Genomic DNA, 19,230 nt, shown 5'->3' with positions numbered 1-19,230 from the left:
CACTTTTTTGAGCCCTAGTCTTCTGCTGCTCAATTGTAGAATGGACGATATCGCCTTCATTTTGTTTATGCCCGGTGACCAAAAGCTTATGAGAGATCGTTGTATTTTTTTGTGAATCATATAAATACATTGCAGCAATGTATTTATTTTTATTCTGCCCGGCACAATTGTCCCTGTAAAAAATAAAATGCTCATTGTGGTGATATTTTTCACATGCATTGTAATCGAGTACACAGCTACCAATTTTATTGGATCCTCATGCAGCTTGACTCTCGTCTCACATGTATCAGTTTGCAATATTTTCAGTGATATTATAGACTGTACGATTGTACATTGCCAAACTTTCGTTTATAATAGAAAGTTGACACATTTCCGCAAGGAAGCGGTAAAACAGCCTGAAAATCATATACAGCTATATTAATGACGCTATTTTGGCCATTAGTTTGGGACTCTGCTACGTCTTTGATCTTTTCATCCCTTGCCTCTTTTTTCCAGGTTGATGTGTCTCATATTTTTCTTGAAGTTGGTTTTTTTCATCTGGTGGTGAAGAATTATTGTATAGGTCGCATTCAACGCACAAATCTTTTTTAGGCTTAAAGAAGCCAATATTAAATTCGTCATTAAATATAGATGCGTATAATAGTGTTCTTTTCCAAATGGCATATTGCTGTCAGATTGTTTTTTTTGTATAACCGATACATTTCAGCAATTGTTAATTTACCATCTAAATACAATTTAGACGTCTGTGCACGCAAATAATGTTACTCGATCACTGTGAAAGACTTAATGTGAGCTCTTATATCATTTTTTTAATCATCACCAATTTTTTGTGATTTTTGCGATCTCTTTGTTCTGGAATTGGCGTTCCGGAAAGAAGATCTCTTGTTTTCCATGCAGTAAAGCAGTACCATTCACTCACCCCAAATGTGTTGATAAAGTATTTTTTGCATACTTCTTGTATTTTACTTCCATTTAATTGTTGATAACAAAAATTGTTGCCTCTGCTGCTTCCAGTTTTTTTTTTGTTTGAATACTTTGGAACAATAATATCCATGCAATTAGTGAGAAAATTACGCTGTATCTCAAGATTTTCCTGTAGTAACAGAGTTACAACAGTATTTTTTTGAAAAGTACTGTTTTAGTTTTTTAGAAAGCTTCTTGTAAAATACTGTCGTAACTTAGTTACAACACTATTTTATTATCTATTTAACAGTTTTCGGAAAGTAATGTACTGTATTAAGTGCTTTCTTTCCGACACTATTTGAGTTTGAGATACGATAGTATTTTATTAAAATAGCAAAAAAAAATACGAATCCAACCACATCCATAACTCGAAAACGCCAATTTCAGACTTACGACAGTATCTTACTGGGGGTGCGAAATGTATTATGAATTAATCCATTTACGTCACCAATGGCTATTATAGAGATATATATTAAGTTTTTCTCTGAAAAAAAATTGCAATAGAATGTTACGGAAAACTAAACTAATAAAACTTAAACAGCCATTTTTTTATAAACAAAACATTTATCTATAAAATAAAATAAAACATACTATAAACATCAATCGATGTTGATTCACTGCAGGATGAATACTTTCCCAAACTCCTTCAACTCTTCTTAGTCTCTTATTCTTCGCTAAAACATACATCCGTCGAACTTACATAGTTTATTGAACAAGTAAATTTTAGAGCGAGGTCAGTTAGTGTCAATCGAGTAACACTGTATGACTGTATCTATCCAACGGGTATCAACTAGCCCAGCGGTCGGCAAACCGCGGCTCTTTGGCCCCTTGAGTGCGGCTCTTCTACAAATGCCCTCTGCCCTATTTAGCATGACTACAAAGAAGAAGAAAAGAAAAACGGGTGATGAAAACCGTGAATTTAAAGTTGAATAGACCGAGACTTTCGCGTTTATTCAAAACTTGGAAAAATTGGCACATAACAAGAGGTCAAATTTGAAAAGACACTTTACAACTAAACACGCCCTGTCACGTCATTTAGCACTAAATATCATGTCGGTGATGCAAGGAAGAAAGCAGTTGAGAAACTTTAGAAGAGTCAAGAAAAATCAAGTTCTGTATTTAATTAATGAAGACAATCTTCCAACAATGTTATTATTGCAAGTCTTGTGGTTAGTAAAGAGATTTCTAAGAGAGGAAATCAAGAGTAAATTGAGAAGTCGTCTTATTGATGAGAACCTGGAATTGTGTTTAAAATTAAAAACAACAACATGCAAACCTGACTTCCCAAACTATCCAAGGAGATGCAAGACCACTATTCACATTGAGTGTTTGTCAGTCATTGTCATGGATTTAATTTTATAGATTCCATACTTACAATTTAATTTTTATCATTAATTTTTATAAGTTAATAAACATTGTACCTACCTACATATATTATTATATAATTTAAGATTAAGAAATTTGGCACTCAAAAGAAATCTCAATCGTTGTACTGTTGATATTTGGCTCTGTTGACAAATGAGTTTGCCGACCACTGAACTAGCCGAACGACATTGTAAGTATTAAGTAAATAATAAATACATAATAAGTATTAAGTAAGTCTAAAGTTTTGTAAGTTTGTTAGTATACTTTTACTACATGATTATTTACGTTTACCTTGCAAAATAATCCATAATTACTTAATCTCATAGAGTCTATGAAACTATCAAAAGTAATACAAAGAGAAATGTGACGATAAGTGCAAGACAATGTATCAGGAAGAACCATGTTGAAACAATGATATTTAAATTCTCTTTCCTGTTATTTTTCTTATTCTCGGTGGCGTAGGTACATAATATGTTTATATAAGAAAACAATTCACAAAATAAAATAAAATATATAGGTCATTATATTGCCGTTAAATAATAATTATATATCTAATAAATGCTTTGAAGGATTTTATGGAAATTTATAATTAAAAAATTGGGATAATACATTAAAAAATTATATAGTATTATGATGTTTTAATTTTTGTTCAAAAATATTAAAGGAATTGAAAAAAATCGAGTATTATTATATCGGTAACAAAAATGATAGATATTATATAAATATATTTCTAAGTAAGTAATTAATTAAAAATTAAACCTTTCATACAAAAAATTAATGCATTGTTCCATAATTGAACAGACGCAGGAGATAATATACCATTTTTACTATAATGGCAGAATTGTGTTGAACTGCAGTAATCTCTTTTTGAATCTTTTGTGTTCAATTCATCTTGTAAGGATTTAATTAGATTAAAATGGTTCATCCCAAAGTGGACTGGAGTTCTTAATATAATGAATTTTCTTCCGGAAAATCTCTTACGTCGTAAAGTGTATTAAAATCTTGAATTTTTCTATTAGCATTAATGGATTTTACAAGACTACTATCATTTTTTGTTATTTTTTTCCAATTACATCAAATACATTAGTGCCGTATTTTTTTCCTGTAGTACCTGTCTACTTAGTTTCTTAATACTATCTTATGGCCACATCTTAGATAGCGTACCTACTTACTCATATAAACGACATAAATCAACAGCAAAAAAATCTGCTAGCATACTATGTATTAATTATTACATACATCATGCTGCGCACTAAGAGTCTAATATATAATAACGATTTTTTTAGTAACTTAATACAATGAAATAATTTGTGTTTTTTTTAATAAATGACATGTACCTATTAATTAACATTAAGATGAAAAAAAATGTCTCGACTTAATAGGATCTCCATCTGATCTTCTTTATTAATATATACTATGATGGAATTATGCGAGTATCAAGAATATTATTAATCAATATTGATATCACAAAGAAAAGTTTTCATATTTTACAATATGTGGCACCACCGGTACAGACAGTGTACTGATAGCCTTGGCACCGTCAACATGCACAATTACAATTCATACAAACTTATCCTGCATTGTAAGTCATACATCGTATAATACATCTCCTTCTTCTTCCACCCTGTCACATCCCAACATTGGAGCATAGGGTAAGCACAAGTTGGCTTCGGTCCATCGCCAACTCTAGCGCCTTCCGCCATGTCAGACCTGCAGCACGTAGGTCACTCTTGTTGCACCGCTGCAGGGTGATGGAGGGCCGGCCACGGCGACGAAACCCTTGAGACTGTGCCACAAGGGTTGATAATATATAATCAACCCAAATAAAAAGATATCAAGTATCCACACGAATTTCACCTTGTGACCTACTAAACGATCCCACAATACTGTTTCACTGCCGATCACTGCTTGAGAGCAGTTATTAAAAAGGCCAATAGTTAAAATTTGTCACAATTAAGCATGGCAGTCGTAGCATAGTGGTAATGCACAGGGTGCGATACCCAAGAGACGCAGGTTCGATCCTGCCGGGTGTCTTACATTTTTCAAAAAGATTTTTTCTATTGGTTATATACATTTTCTCAGAATTGTTTTCAAAATTATGTATAAACCGATATTTTAAACGTTAAAAAATTAAGAGAGCCACCATAAAAAATATATAATGTTTTGCCTATGAGAGAGACTTAGTAACGACAAAATTGGAGCAAATATAAACTTTTGTAAATAGTACAAAAATATTTCCCCTCCATATTTAGTATTTGCAATATTTTTTATTGAGGATCTTGGCCGCAGGATTTTTTAGGAGAAATAGTTCTCGATTATTCGCTAAGCATATAATAACCATACTCATTATCCAAGTACACAATTAAAAAACCAAGATTTATATTATTATCATATATGAAAAAATCCTGTCTACGTTCCATCACATTCTCTACAATCTCTACATATTGTTTGCCTTGTTATAAATTTATATTAGTATATTCGTTATATTATGTATTCATAAATATATTATTTAAATAACTTATTTACATGCTTAATGTTATTTAACATCTTTTCAATGTTTTTCATTGTTCTAAAGCTTTTAAATAATGGTGAAAAATAAGCTCTGTACAAAATGGTGTCTGCAGGTACAACCTAAGTAGCGGCGAACCAGTGTTCTCGGTACCTCTGGAGTCAGGGGTGACTTTAAGGCTGGAAGTGTTTGCAGTTAATGGAAAGGGACGCAGCCCTGCTGTGACACTCACAGGTCTCCGGCTGGGGGACGCTGAGAAACAGGAAGGTCAGTTTTTTTATGTTATTAAGTTATTTTATTATGCTACGGAATTACAAGCACTGTCATTTTGATCACTGATAACCTAACATGTCATATATTTACTATGCAACTACTTTAGTAGCATATTATAATGTATGGCTGCGATAAGACATTTAATTACAAAACCCGATAAATCACACATGTGATCAAAATCCAACAAAAAATATATAGGTACATATTATTGTATATGCAATTTCACTCAATATGTAATGATTTATAATAAGATCTAAACTACCCCAAAATTATACAAAACACGTTTATATACCTAACGATTATATAAACGACCAATTTCGGAATTGCATAAAATTTTAGGTACTTATAGCATATATTGTCTTATATAAAATTAAAATATTCTCGTAATGGTTAATTTCGAATAATAATAAAAAGTTTAATAATTTTTAATATGACATTAAATAATTAGGTAGCGCCACATATAAAAATAGTTTAATCGCAATATGTACATTATAGCAGTGGCGAAGACTCCATACTAGGCGATTATTTAAAGCCTACCTTCTTAAGAAAAATATTTTTTAATTTTATATTGACATATTAAATAAAATAATAACATAAAAATATATTCAATATGCCCAACGGCATCTATCGTATAATAATTGTCATAATAATTTTACGATCTTTTCCACTATTTCAATAAGCACCATTTATGCCATGTCTCGAAGGTTTAAAAAAATAAGCGACATCTCGTTTCGCTTCACATATTGTATGGATTATGTTCGCGTGAATCGAAAACTTTTTTATATGAAGTTTGTTTCTCATAATTTCAAGACGTCTGCGGCTATTTCTTCGGCGGCTATTTCTTGCGGCTTCAAGCTATTTAAGGAGCGCTTACGTTTTATGTAAGTGCACATTATATTCAAAATAATTTATAAGATAATTTAAAAAAATAATTTCTTTGGGATTCGATCACACATAAATATTGATTGTTGTTAAAAATAATAAATAATTTATCTCGTGATTTTTGTTTGTCGGTTAGTTTATTCATAGACTAAGACAATTTATTCAGCTAATTATGTAAGTTGAAGTCTGATATTGTATCTAAGTCTGTGTTTTAAATATAGAAGTATTTTAAAATGTCTAGTTTATGGGTTAAATTATAAATTGTTGTGGAATAGATTCACAACAACGGATATTTTCAATATATTTTGAGCGTATCTTGCGTTTATATGTAGGAAAATACATATTTCAAATTAATTGCTTGATTTTATACCATCAGTGATCTTTTGAAATTTCATCGGTTTTTGTGTACCTACCTATTCATCAGTAGTTATGTCGGATTATCTTCTTATTTCCTGTAAATACATCTAACAAGTGTGCTTTCTCCACAGCTTACCTGTTTCCAAAAGTCACCCTTAGCCACTGCATTGTAGGATATATATACTTTCGTCGTCTTGATTCGTCAAATATTATAAACTTTAAATATGTTTAAATTACTGTCAATCAGTTATAATTATCATAGAAATAATTATACGCTTTCGTACAGATCCAATAAACGCATGTTGTTGTTAAAACACCTATAAAACCAGTCTACGCTGTAGAGGCCTACGGTAAATTGCGATGTTTCCCTTCCTCACTCGTTATTATGAAGGTCTGAATATGTTTGTATCTACATATATTATGATAAACTGCCTGTTGTATCTATTATAAAATTATATTTAATTCATATTCCCAATTTCCAAAAGCAGATATAAATGTGTGAATAGTAAAATGGAAGTTGTTTTAGTTTTAGGCGAAGCGATGACCAAGCAGAAAAAACGGCACTCCTAGTTCGACTTTCGTGAGATGAATACTTCATTTGATTATATTAAAACAAGCAATAGAAGTACATAAATAAAAAGTAGACAGATATTAATAAATAAACGAGTTGATTTTTGATGTTATACTTCTTTTGGCGCGTTTAGGAAAACAGATCTGAGTGTATTTTTGGCGTGTGACGAAGTTGCGCGCGCCGATGCAACACATAATTTATTATTGGCGTGTGACAAAGTTGCGCGTGTGAAATTTATTATTTTGGTCTCAAGGGTACATGCGCATGCGCATAGTGTCATTTAGTTAGTCGTTCAATACAACCAAGTAAAGAGCACGTGTTGTAAACATAACCAATATTGTGTCATAAAAATATATATGTTTATAAACAAATTTCTGGTGACTAACATTCTACACTGTTAATTTAAATTCATAAAATTTTATTTATATTGGAGTGTATATTTATTTTTCATTGTAAAGATTGTGTATCAAGATTTCAGACTATATTTATGTAAGTATTATATATGAGTAAAATTATATATCAAAAAATAAATAAATTTTGTGAATGTTCAGTTGGTAAATAATTTTAATTCATCATGGGCACTTTTTAATCGATTATAACCGCTGTATGGCAAATTACAATTATCATGTTCTATATGTGATACAGATGAATCGTGTACGTTTTCATCAACCTAATCCACTGTAATATTAATAGACTCAAGTAACGGCTTATTTTATTTTGTTACGCCAAAGAAGTATAACTTCTAACGCGCGTACATAAGAACACACACCGTTTTTTTTTTAATTAAAGCTTAATTGAAAATAATTACAAGATAAAAAGAACTTTTTATATACCACGTTTTTAAATTTTCTGTTGAATCATATAAACTTGAAAATTCTATGTATTAATAAAAACTTTTTATTGTATGTACTTGATAGAAAAACTGAATAAATATTATAGAATACAGAAATGTCATTTTGATATTTCATATTGATTTCCATAGTAACGCACGTATATATTAATAATTTAGTTGCTAGGACCCATTTAGCAACCAATAATTTATAGTGAGTAGTAAATATTACTTTTAACGATTTTTTTCCGAAACATACAAAACAGAATTAACTGAAAATTAATTCAATTCCGCTTAAAGATGGCCAAAAGTATTAAAATAATGCATTGTCGTCGTGTTATATTCTAAAAGTTTCAAATGTCTAGCTAGTCGGGAAGTTAGTTAAAAATCTTGGACAAACAAGGAAAAAATGTACTGCAGAAAAAAAAATCTGTACCGGACAAACAAGAATACGAGCTAATAAAAACGTGGTAAAATATACTGGCGCGAATCCATGTGTCATATTTTTATCTAAAAATGGATTTTTTTCTAGTGGGTATATGTATGAGATGTTTTCGAAGTATGTATATTAAATAAACAATTGTTAGACTTAGCGCGATTGATATGATACGCGTTTACCTGTCAATGGTTGCTATCACTGCCGTGATTATATGTAATTAATAGTTCTGACTAAGACTAGACGAACGACAATGATTAGATATAGACCTACATATTCCTACCTTTACCTCACCCTACCAATCCACCACTGCTATCCAACCACTTTTTTTTAATTTTTATTAATTTTGGCAAGTCGGTTAGAATGTATTTAAACTTCGGAATCTTTTAAAATATCGATTTGAAACTCTATTAAATTGGTACCAATAATGTATTCTCTAAAACGTGTAAGTTTATCAATATTGGTATAGTAGTTGTTGAGTTATTTCAGAACAAACGAGAAAACAGACAGACAATTTATATACATACATATATATATTTATATATTGTGCATCGGTTTTGATGTAAATAGTTAAATTTATGATGAAAAAGCAAATATTTAAAAGCCACAAACTTTTAAATTTTATTATTGACATAGTTTAATTTTCCATACAATCGTATATTTTAAATAGTCAGGTTTAAATAATAACATATTAGTCAGAAATATTTTATACACGTCGGTTTGGCTTTTCAAATTTCGAAAAATTTTTTTGAATTTGGAATAATATGAATATTACAAGATGTAATTCAAATGTAACATACATAAGCACTAGGGAATCCAATCCCGAGCCAAAATTCTGATCCCGGGATTTCGGAAATACAATTTGACAATCCCGGGATTGGCATTTTTTTCCATTGTTAATATAATTTTTTTTATATTTATAAATAACATTGATAAAATCGGTCAAAAATAAATCTAGTATAATTTATACTATTTAAGACATTTATTGTTAATATTGTATACGTTCAATCTTGGAAATACACAAGTTTAATGGAGTCAATAATATTGTAATATAAATAATAATGTGAATTTAATATGATATTGCTGTTTCTGATAGTAAATACATAATGAATGGATTAGCGAGATTTAAAATAATAAAGCAAGTAATCATGGCGTACTTATGGCCTTTCCGCTTCATAAATCTATCTAATTAGTCAGCCAAATATGAAACTGCCGTAAAACGTATGATATCATGGTGGAATTACTTTGTTAAAAGTGCGAAGCATTGTTTTTTCCAATCTTTCTCATTTTTAATAATTTATGTGAAAAAATAAAATAAATCGGCAACCTTCACATGGGTATAAATCAAACTTCATTCGAACTCAGTTTATTTCTAATGTAGTTATTTTTTATTAAAAGATTTTTTTTTATTATATTTTCGTTTTTATTTTATTTTCCATAATAATTGATAAAAAAAAATCAATCCCGGGATTCATAGGTATCGAAAATAGCTCGGGATCCCGGGATCCCGAGATTCGGGATCCATTAATAATTTTATAAATAATATTATATAATCAAATTGGCAGCACTCTTTTGCTAAAAAACGCCGTGCAAAAATGCAGAGCCGACATATTGTATGTCAGCAAAGAGTCGGAATGGCGTCCCTTACGCTGAGAGGCACTTACCGCGGACCGTCCACCTGTGTCGACAAGTCAACTCCTGATCCCAACAACGCCATCTTGGATTGAGGGATCAAATTATGCCGGCTTTATGAAGGTAGCGGAAATACAGTCACGACGATCTGTCATATGTGACCGCTGTAAAGTTAATTAAAATGCCAATTTAACATATTTGACAAAATTCAATCGCGTAATAAACACTAGTATTATTCCGCTGCTGTAAAACGTTGCTACGGTTTGTAGAGTTTACGTCTTTACCCTTTACGCTGTAGACATTAAAGAACACAATTTATATGCAATCATGGAATTTGGCTGAATACGTCAAGCTCTATAAAATGGCAGGTATCATAATAATGGCAGGTATCACAATTAAACTCCTATAGTATTATAGTAATTGGTTTTAGCGACTCGCATTTTTCTATAGTATTCAGACTTTATGTCCGATATCAAATCCAATATCCGATATGACACATAAAAAGCGTATCTTAGACGAGTCACTCTGGATGATCATCTCGGATGATCATTCGCATGGAATTGGATGCAGGCGTTCATTTTTCACGTGTCACTAAAAGTGAAATACACAATTCATCCAAAATGACGTCAAGTGAAATTACGCTGCAGGTTGGAATTCAAACAATTTGTGATTGTTTGTTATATGAATACAGAAGTTTCATCGAGAGAAAGGCGAATAGGAAAAAGAGTCGTTGGTGGATAAAACCATAGACTAATACACATAGGTAATGCGACGTAATATCATAGGGATATGATGTCAGTACTCATGGTTTTGGAATTTTTTGAATTTTTTGGAAGCATTTGGAATCATCCGCAGTGAACACAAAATGATCGAAAAGTAGAACAAGTTGAACTTCATTCACTTTTGATTCCGGACGATCACTTTCGATGATTCGTTGATGAATGTGCCTTTACACGGATCACTGGGGATGATTCCTCCACAGTGATCGTCAAAAGTGAATCTTGTAAACGTGACTTATGTAAAATAAATTTTACTTTAAAAAATACTCCTAAGCGGAGTCATGTGACTATCTTCAAATGATGGGTTATATTAACAGATTTTTTGCAGAAATGGTTGTTAAATTATCCCAATCTATTGAGTGCATGTTGTCTCGGTCAAATACATATTTGCGCCCACAGTTATAAAGACTGGCACTTTAGCATTGCTTTACAACACTTCGCTACGCAATCTATTAAATCAATACGAAGTAGGTAATTGTATTGCGTTTTGTCATAACAAATCAGGCGGCATACAGGTAACATTAATGATAATATATTATAATCATTATCATCCTCATCGTCTGCCTGGATCAATTCATTGCTGAATGAAGGCCTTTTTGTGATGATACCCAGTCCTGCACGTTACGTTACCACGAACTTCACTATGTCGTCGATACAGTGGCTTCTAGGCCTGCTTTTCGGATGTGTTCTACTGCTAGGGGTACCTTTAGATTACTATATATATTTTGATTTTTTTTCTCTAACTTTATATCCATTGTAGATTTTTTAAATACTATATTACATCGCAGACCTTTGATTATTCAGTTAACAATCATTCTGTTTTTTTTTTTATTATGCGTTTTAACCGACATTCACCACTCAATACCACGCAACGCTACAGCCGATTTCTGGATTTTTTTATTACGAATCTATGTTTTTCACGCATACCTGACTATCGGAAGTAGGTTCATATTTATCGAACAATTCGTTTTAAGAGCAATGCGAGGTTATTTTTGAAAACGTTATTCAGTCAGCCAAAACTGATGGCTTTGTGAAAACTATATAACATAATGTCACATGTTAATACTACATTTAGTTTAAGTAATAAAAAATGTACATAAATATGTATCGAAGTTACACTAAGAGAAAGTAGAAATAATACTCTTCATTGCCCAGTTTTTTATATATTATATTATATAATATTATTTAAAAGTCAAAATATATTTGATTGATTTTCCTTTTCTACTTTTCCCCAACTGACATCTACATATAAAAAATACAAAGTTTGTTGGCTCAGTTTATCTTTCCTGTTCAATTTCTAATTTAATTTTTTTGTGGTAGATAAAGTTTGGATTATTATTTGGATTCAACTTTAAATTGATTTTCTTCTGTTTCACTTTTAGTGCTGTCAGAAACATTAATTTCATTTTTACATTTTATTGTTTGGTGGTGAATAAGCAGTTTTAATATTTGGAAAATGCAAATATGATAAAAAAAAACATACAAGTAGAGCAAAAATGTATAAAATTTAAGTTAAAAAAGACCGATTGGTCCATGTATGAAATGAGCTACAAGTAAGTTAATCTTGGCATTTTCTAAACAAGATCGCACTCAGATATGAATGCGCAACTTTTATAACGTTCTGTAAGGCTAAATGGAGTCTTTTTTTAATACTCTTTTAGGTAGGCTGCATATTTTTTTCTTAATAATTCAGCTAGTTATATATCATACTTATAAGCTAGATTATAATAAACTTTACAGGTTAGCAAAAATACATAACATCTAATTAAAAAAAAACTATAATAGGAAAGTAGTAAAAAGTAGGAAAAGTATATAAAAACTTACGCATTATAATAAATTAGTTGAAAAGCTGAGCACTCTATTTTAGTTAGTCGCCATTTAAACACTTTGCTTTGGGTAAACTCCATATCCATTCTGTGTCGTATTTATGCATCACTTGCTCCGGAAAGTGGTTCAAATTCATATGAGCCACAATTTGTTTAGAAAGGGCGATTAAACGTCAAAACGTATGTGGTTACTTTAACTTATTTGTCAAATATAATATATATTTACCAAACCAATACATTCACCACAATCTGTTACTTTGATATAAATTTTCAGTCATTCATTATTTTGTTGATAAATAAATTCTTAGTATAGTACTAACTCTGCATAATTTTATAACATTGCCACATAATTAGAACCGGTTTCATCTAAGTACTTTGAACGGCACTCTTAAATCACACAATATTATTATTTTTAATGAGAAATAAATTATCATTATATCAGTGACGTCCCTAGATAAAATGCCGTCCCTAGGCTACGCGAAAATGCCGACTCATTTTTTATCATCCTTTCATGAGTCCAATATCTAAGAAATGTGTTGTAAAGACTAAGGATGCATTACTAACAAAATATCAGACTAATTATTCGCAAATCTACACGTGTCGTTTCTGGTCACCAAAGACGTCGAAGGGCAATGGAAGTAAACTAGATATCGCGAACCCGACAAAACCAGTGAGCTATTTTTTTTAATGGAAAGATATTTTCGTTATTACTGAGTTTAGGTAGCTAACATATTCCAAATGATTTTCTTCGATTTGCCGCCCTTCGAGTAACTGCCGTCTCCAAGCGACGCTCAATCTGCTTACCCCCACGGGACTTAACTGCATAATATACTATAAATATACCATATAAGCGTAAAGTTCGATAATTTTGTCAGAAAATATGACTTAGTTAAAATATGGAATCTGCCTCATGTAAGAAATAATAACGGTAAAAATAATTAAATTCATCCATGTGATTAGTGCCTAGTATAAGAAATCACAATCTGCACAATTTCAAGGTTAAGTTGTTCCACTTTAATTACTATTACAGTATGTTAATAATATAATTATTAAACTGATTACTATACAATTCGCAATGAATTAAATAATATGTTCTAAAACATTACTCTAGAATGAGTATTGCATTTAAATAATTAACCGGGGCTAATTAACTGACGGATAAAAGCTTCCTTGTGACTGTTTCAGTTATTTCTATACCTACTTATCTTTATTTATTATTTGAGGCGTATATTTTCAAAGTGAACTTATTCCACTATGTTACCTAATATGTTTTTTGTATTAGAATAAGTTACTTTTGTAACTAACACCGGTTTTGAAGTTGATTTTTCTACTGGATTAAATTTTATTAAGTTCTTCTATACAAAAAATACTTGTTCAAAATTTTATCATTTAAATTCTGGCATTCATAACCCATTTTCGTCAAATACCTAGTGGAATAAGTTCACTTTGAAAATACACCCCTCATATTGTTCTACCATTTTCAAGTATATGCACACGATGATATTACATTACAATACCGTGACTATTTTCAGTAATTCTCTCGGTGGTGATTTTAATCAGGTATTTGAAATGCGATTTCCCTACCATGATTTAAACTACTTCATTTATTTGGCCGCCAAATGCCGGGCCCAGCTCGTTTTCTGAGGTCGCCTAAAATATTAGTATCACTAGTATACTATATTTCTACTGAAATGAATCGATTCTTTAAACTAAATATTTTTGAGATGGTCATCTGATGTTCACTTTCTAAGTCCATTGCAACTTATAGAGTAATACAATATAATATGAAAATACTCTTTCTGTTTATCTTATATTTGAAAAAAAATATACCAATATAATTACAATTTTTGTTGTGCATTAAAAGAAAAAATGTAAAGCAACAAACAAGGCACCATTTAATGGTTATATGCTTCACAAATAAGAGATGAATATTAGCTACTTGTTTAACTTAAACACAAATTGCAAAATGACATATTAATTTCCCAGACGCGGGAATTGTACCCACAATCTACGGCTTTAGAAGTAAATACTCTACGACTCATTCATAGTAAGCTTTCCCTAGTCACAATGTTTCTAAATTACCACAAGTTAGAAACGGAGTAACTCTTTAACACCATTGAAATGGTTAAAATGAGATTAAATTCCGTAATAAAGACTTACATTTTCCAAATTCTTAACCCAAATAATGCACTAATACAGAGTCCCAGTAAAACTTCGTGGGAGTTATTCACAGAAATGTGAAAGCAATACACTTGTAATCAGGGTTGGAGGTCTTTGATCCAAAATGAACTATCCAAGCGTAATTTAATTTAAAAGTCTCGTGAAATCGTGTGAAACGATTCTGGGCGTCGGCCGTTATCGCCTTAGCCCACCTCTCATCGTTGGCGGCGATTTCCGCCCTCTTTCGCCCATTCTGTATGATTCATGTCTCTTGATCCCACGTTTATTGTTTAAGATTAGCCCTGCTCGGAATTTATGAATGCGCCGAAACATGTATCGGAGATGTAAGGAAAAATTATTATGGATTAAGGGTTGTAATTTTTAAGATACGGACGGCAGTATAGCCGATTTAACACTTGATCTGGTGTATTATATAATGTCGTATCGTTATTATGTATGTCCCAAATATAATCTCTTTTCGACAAAACGGCTAATAAATTTTAATTGATAAAATATGTGTACACGGTTCCATGACAAAACAGAACAGTGAGAAAACAGAACATGACAAAACAGAACATTGACAAAACAGAACAACGACATATATAACGTTTGAGGCTTTCGCGGTTATTTTTTATCGTAGAAGATTTTTGGGTTTCCACCGTGTGTCATTCTTTCTTCTTTACTCGACGTTTCTGGCTCTTTGCAGAGGCCATTATCAAGAGATGATATTATATCGGATAAAACTGTTCTTTATTTAATTATATGAAAATAAGTCACATTTGTCATAATTTATTAAATACAATACCGGTCTACCAAAAATTTAAAGAGCATAAAAGTAGCTCAAAAAAGGTCTATGATAATACCTACTATGTGAATACCCATATGCTCTCTCTAAGAATAAAGACGAGAGTTTTTAACTTAATTTTATAATAGTGTAACTTTACATAGTAAATAATTTATATCAACCATGAAATTTATACGCCAACTGCCAATATTCGCAGCGTGTTCAAATATTTAACTGCTATGACAACGTTAAACAACGATTCTCAACTATAGTTGAACTTGATTATCTCGTTGGTGTCATATTTAACATTGAAGTACCCGGTAGAATTTTTACTTGAGAAAATATTTTTTATGAAGGAATAAAAATTAATAAAAATTCACAGTTTATGTTTAATTAAAATATGCACGCTAATGTTACTGTAAAGTATTGATTTATTGCTGTATTATTTTTAATATTTGATATAATCTGTACATTATTTTATACCAATAAGTTTAAATGAGTCGTATATAAGTAATTATAAAAAATAAATGTGATTTGATAATATATTATTTCTACCAAAGTATTAGTTAGGTAGTTAATGTTTACTAACCATACTGTCCGTGACGTCCCTTACAGGTAAGCTAGTTATGCGTTAGTTAAGAGTAATACATTCTAAATGAAGGCAACTTACAAAATTATTACAATTATTACACTTGTGAAAATAGATTCCATGAAAAATCATGTTTTTTTTCCTTAGTTGCCCAAATTGTTTATTTCCACTTTACATTTATCCATTTAACATCGTGTAGGTATGCCAATTTATATTGCTTTATATTTATATTCTTCAGTCATATAAAGGTTATCTGATATTTTACAAACTGCTTTAAGTGTTTCGTCAAATATAAAAAGGTTGGGAATCAATGGTAGAGACATGTCCGTAGGCCGTGACGTAGACCTTCTACGCTGTACACGTATCGAAAAAAAATCTATTCAACATTGCCTGCATAGCAACATATCGAATGAACACATTAACATAAATCAATCGAGTATTCATTAGAATGATTTATTTGCCGAATTAATCACTTTAAAAAAAGAAAGAGTTTCTCGATCAGGCTGGGATATATGTTTTACAATAATTTATGTATGGCATCGCGTGTCGCCGTGAAATAAATCCACAATTGGACATTTGAACGCGACTCGACGAAATCTATTTCGGAAGACAACAAACAGTACGTATAATGTATACAGGCTGCCGTAGGATAACTAATATGCTTTAAATTGTAGAGCATTACTATTACTTATTTACTTCGGTTTGTCTTGGTTTAGCATTGAACCACAGAGCAAGCAGTCATTACTCTCAGTCTTACCAATTCACACCAGCATCTAAATATCTTTAATCATATTCCAGATGAAGCCATCAGTGATAGTACATATACATAATATGATTTTGTAATATTATGATATAGCAGATCTGCAATTTCATAGAATTACGAATCAATATTATTTCATAATAATTTCAACATATTATTTTATAGTGCGCCGGTTAATAAATAGCGGTCAGAATCTATTAGACATCTCACTCGATTACAATTTTCCGTTAAAGACACATCGCACCGAATTACCGTTATATTTATTATACTGCATCGATTGTACCCTTGTAGTTATTTGAAACAGTAAATAAATTCTCGCATTTTCCATCCTCACGACCAACTACTACCGTCTTTCATCTGTAATACCAATCCTCAGCCGAACCAAAGAATACTGTAGTTACTGGTGGCGCTTTTTGCAGTGGACTGTATAATTTTAAGGTGATAGTGGATGTTGGATCTAGGGGTGGGGGGGCAATTTAACAGGGTGCCAGATACTGACCTTTTATGACTTTGATGATGGCTCCGTAGTCTGGTTTCACTATCACTCGCGCGATATTGTTTGTCGGGTTACCCGGTGCGCGGCACTTGGCGGTATTCTGTTGATGGATGATATAATATGGGGTGGATGAATGATGATGAGAATAGTTGTGTCTGTAGGATTGAATTAATCATTAAACTGTGGTTTAGCGATAACCGGCCAACACACACCAGTGTCTTGAACTAACTTTTGAATCACTCGGTAGTTAATGACGGCTAGGCTTTTAACAGGCCCGCAACACGACCGTTTTCTTGATGTCTCTCGAGCTGACCACCCGCGACGGCTGTTTTGGAGGAACTGAAGGTCTACCGTGACTGCCGGTAACTTGGTCTTGTGACAATCATACTGGGATTTGAGGGAGGTGGGAAGTAATAATTAGTGCAAATTTAAATGGCCCAACCGGTTACTTTTTTACATTCATAAAATAATTCGACAATTAATTCAAATAGCAACAAAAATAACAGTGAAATAATTTAATTAATTAATTCTATAATTTTTGTGCGACATTATCTTATGATACTAATTCCTGAAAGATAATATTGGTGGGATCTTTCGAGCGTGCTGTACTATAGCGCTCTAACTTGAACAAGTAAACTGCAAAGCGGCTAAACTTTACCGGTGGCGAGAGATTAACGTGCGGGGTATTATTTCGAAGACTTGGTCCGGGTTTTGTCTCCTTCCTACTTCAGATATTTCGTTCACATTCCGGTGCAGATGAAACGGTATCTTTATAAAATAATTAGCTTCGAATGAGAGCTCTAATATTCTCAAATAACTACTAATCGATATGCTGAAATCTGAAAAGGTTCCCATTTATCGTAAAACGTATATTATATAATTAAAATTTATTTATAAATCTTTACTGTGCAGTTCTTAAAGTGGAAATGGTATTTTTATAAAGTCTACTGTTTATCTTTTGGACTTCTTACATCATCATCAGGGGCGCAACAACCCGGTGTGGGTCCTGGCCTCCTCCAACAGCTTCCTCCACCTGTCCCTATCCAGTGTGGCCGCTTTCCAATTAGGTACCCTTAGGGCCTAGAATACGGCAGTCACTGGCAGCTCCATCCAACCAGCGAATCTTTGGCCTACCTCTTCTTCTACGCCCTATTGGATTGCTGGACATCACCCAATCTTAATTGATTGAACTGCGCTGCAATCTTCGTACAACCTGTAGAGCTCAGCATTATATCTTCTCCTCCAATTGGTGCCGTCCCTGATCGGTCCATATATACGGCGGAGAATTTTTCTTTCAAAGATGTTCAGGGCTCGTTCATAAAGTTAATGTCCAGGTTTCCGATGCGTAGGTGAGCACTGACTTTACAAGTATCTTGTAAAAAGTGCTTTAGTTCGGCGAGATATAGTATGCGGGACTTAAAATGTCTTAACATGCCAAAGTAGCATTTATTCGCAGACATGATTCTCTTGTTGATTTCTTCTGTACTTTTTACATACACACTATTATTATTATTAATTCACTGATTACAATGAATATGTTCCATTATCAATTATTGCTTTAATGACAATACTGAAAACTAGTTACAAGTATCTTTTACTGTGTTAACTGTCAATTCACGGTGGAAATGCATTGTATTATTGATTTAATTAAAACGCAATATTTTTTTAATACTTATTCCACTTTTAATAAATAAATCTGGACTGGTTTCGTCCGCCTCAGAGTTGAAAATGTCCCGTTGTGTGTGTAAGTTGTGTATGAAAAGTTATTTGGGCTGTCACGCCATTATCAAGATTGTACAAAGCCCTCTCTTTCCCTTTTTCCAGCAATTATTCTTTATATGAGTATATGAGATCGCATGCACTCAGGTAGAGTTAATAAGTTATTTAATTAATCCCCATATTTTCAAATAAAATTATTGAAATGTCTTATTTAGTTTCAATGCAGGCTTGGTCTTAGGGCGAATGGACCAATTGACCCCAATCGGTCTATTCGTCGGTGTTGCAATAAAAATGTCATAA

General features: G+C 31.9%; 1 protein-coding gene across 1 annotated transcript in view; it reads left to right on the top strand.

Annotated features, from left to right (window-relative positions):
• Positions 1 to 19,230, top strand: part of LOC147066427 (kin of IRRE-like protein 1) — a 273,510-nt gene that overhangs the window by 195,816 nt on the left and 58,464 nt on the right. Inside the window, exon 13 of the mRNA XM_085956198.1 lies at positions 4,953 to 5,104. Coding sequence (XP_085812324.1) covers positions 4,953 to 5,104 — 152 coding nt within the window. The remainder of the gene's footprint in view (positions 1 to 4,952; positions 5,105 to 19,230) is intronic.

This window comes from Rhyacophila brunnea, unplaced genomic scaffold, assembly GCF_057557595.1.
Source record: "Rhyacophila brunnea isolate RB1 unplaced genomic scaffold, BYU_Rbru_1.0 scaffold_5, whole genome shotgun sequence".
NCBI classification, from domain to species: Eukaryota; Metazoa; Arthropoda; class Insecta; order Trichoptera; family Rhyacophilidae; genus Rhyacophila; species Rhyacophila brunnea.
Note: the sequence above shows the minus strand (reverse complement) of the source record. Positions and strands in the feature narration are given on the sequence as shown.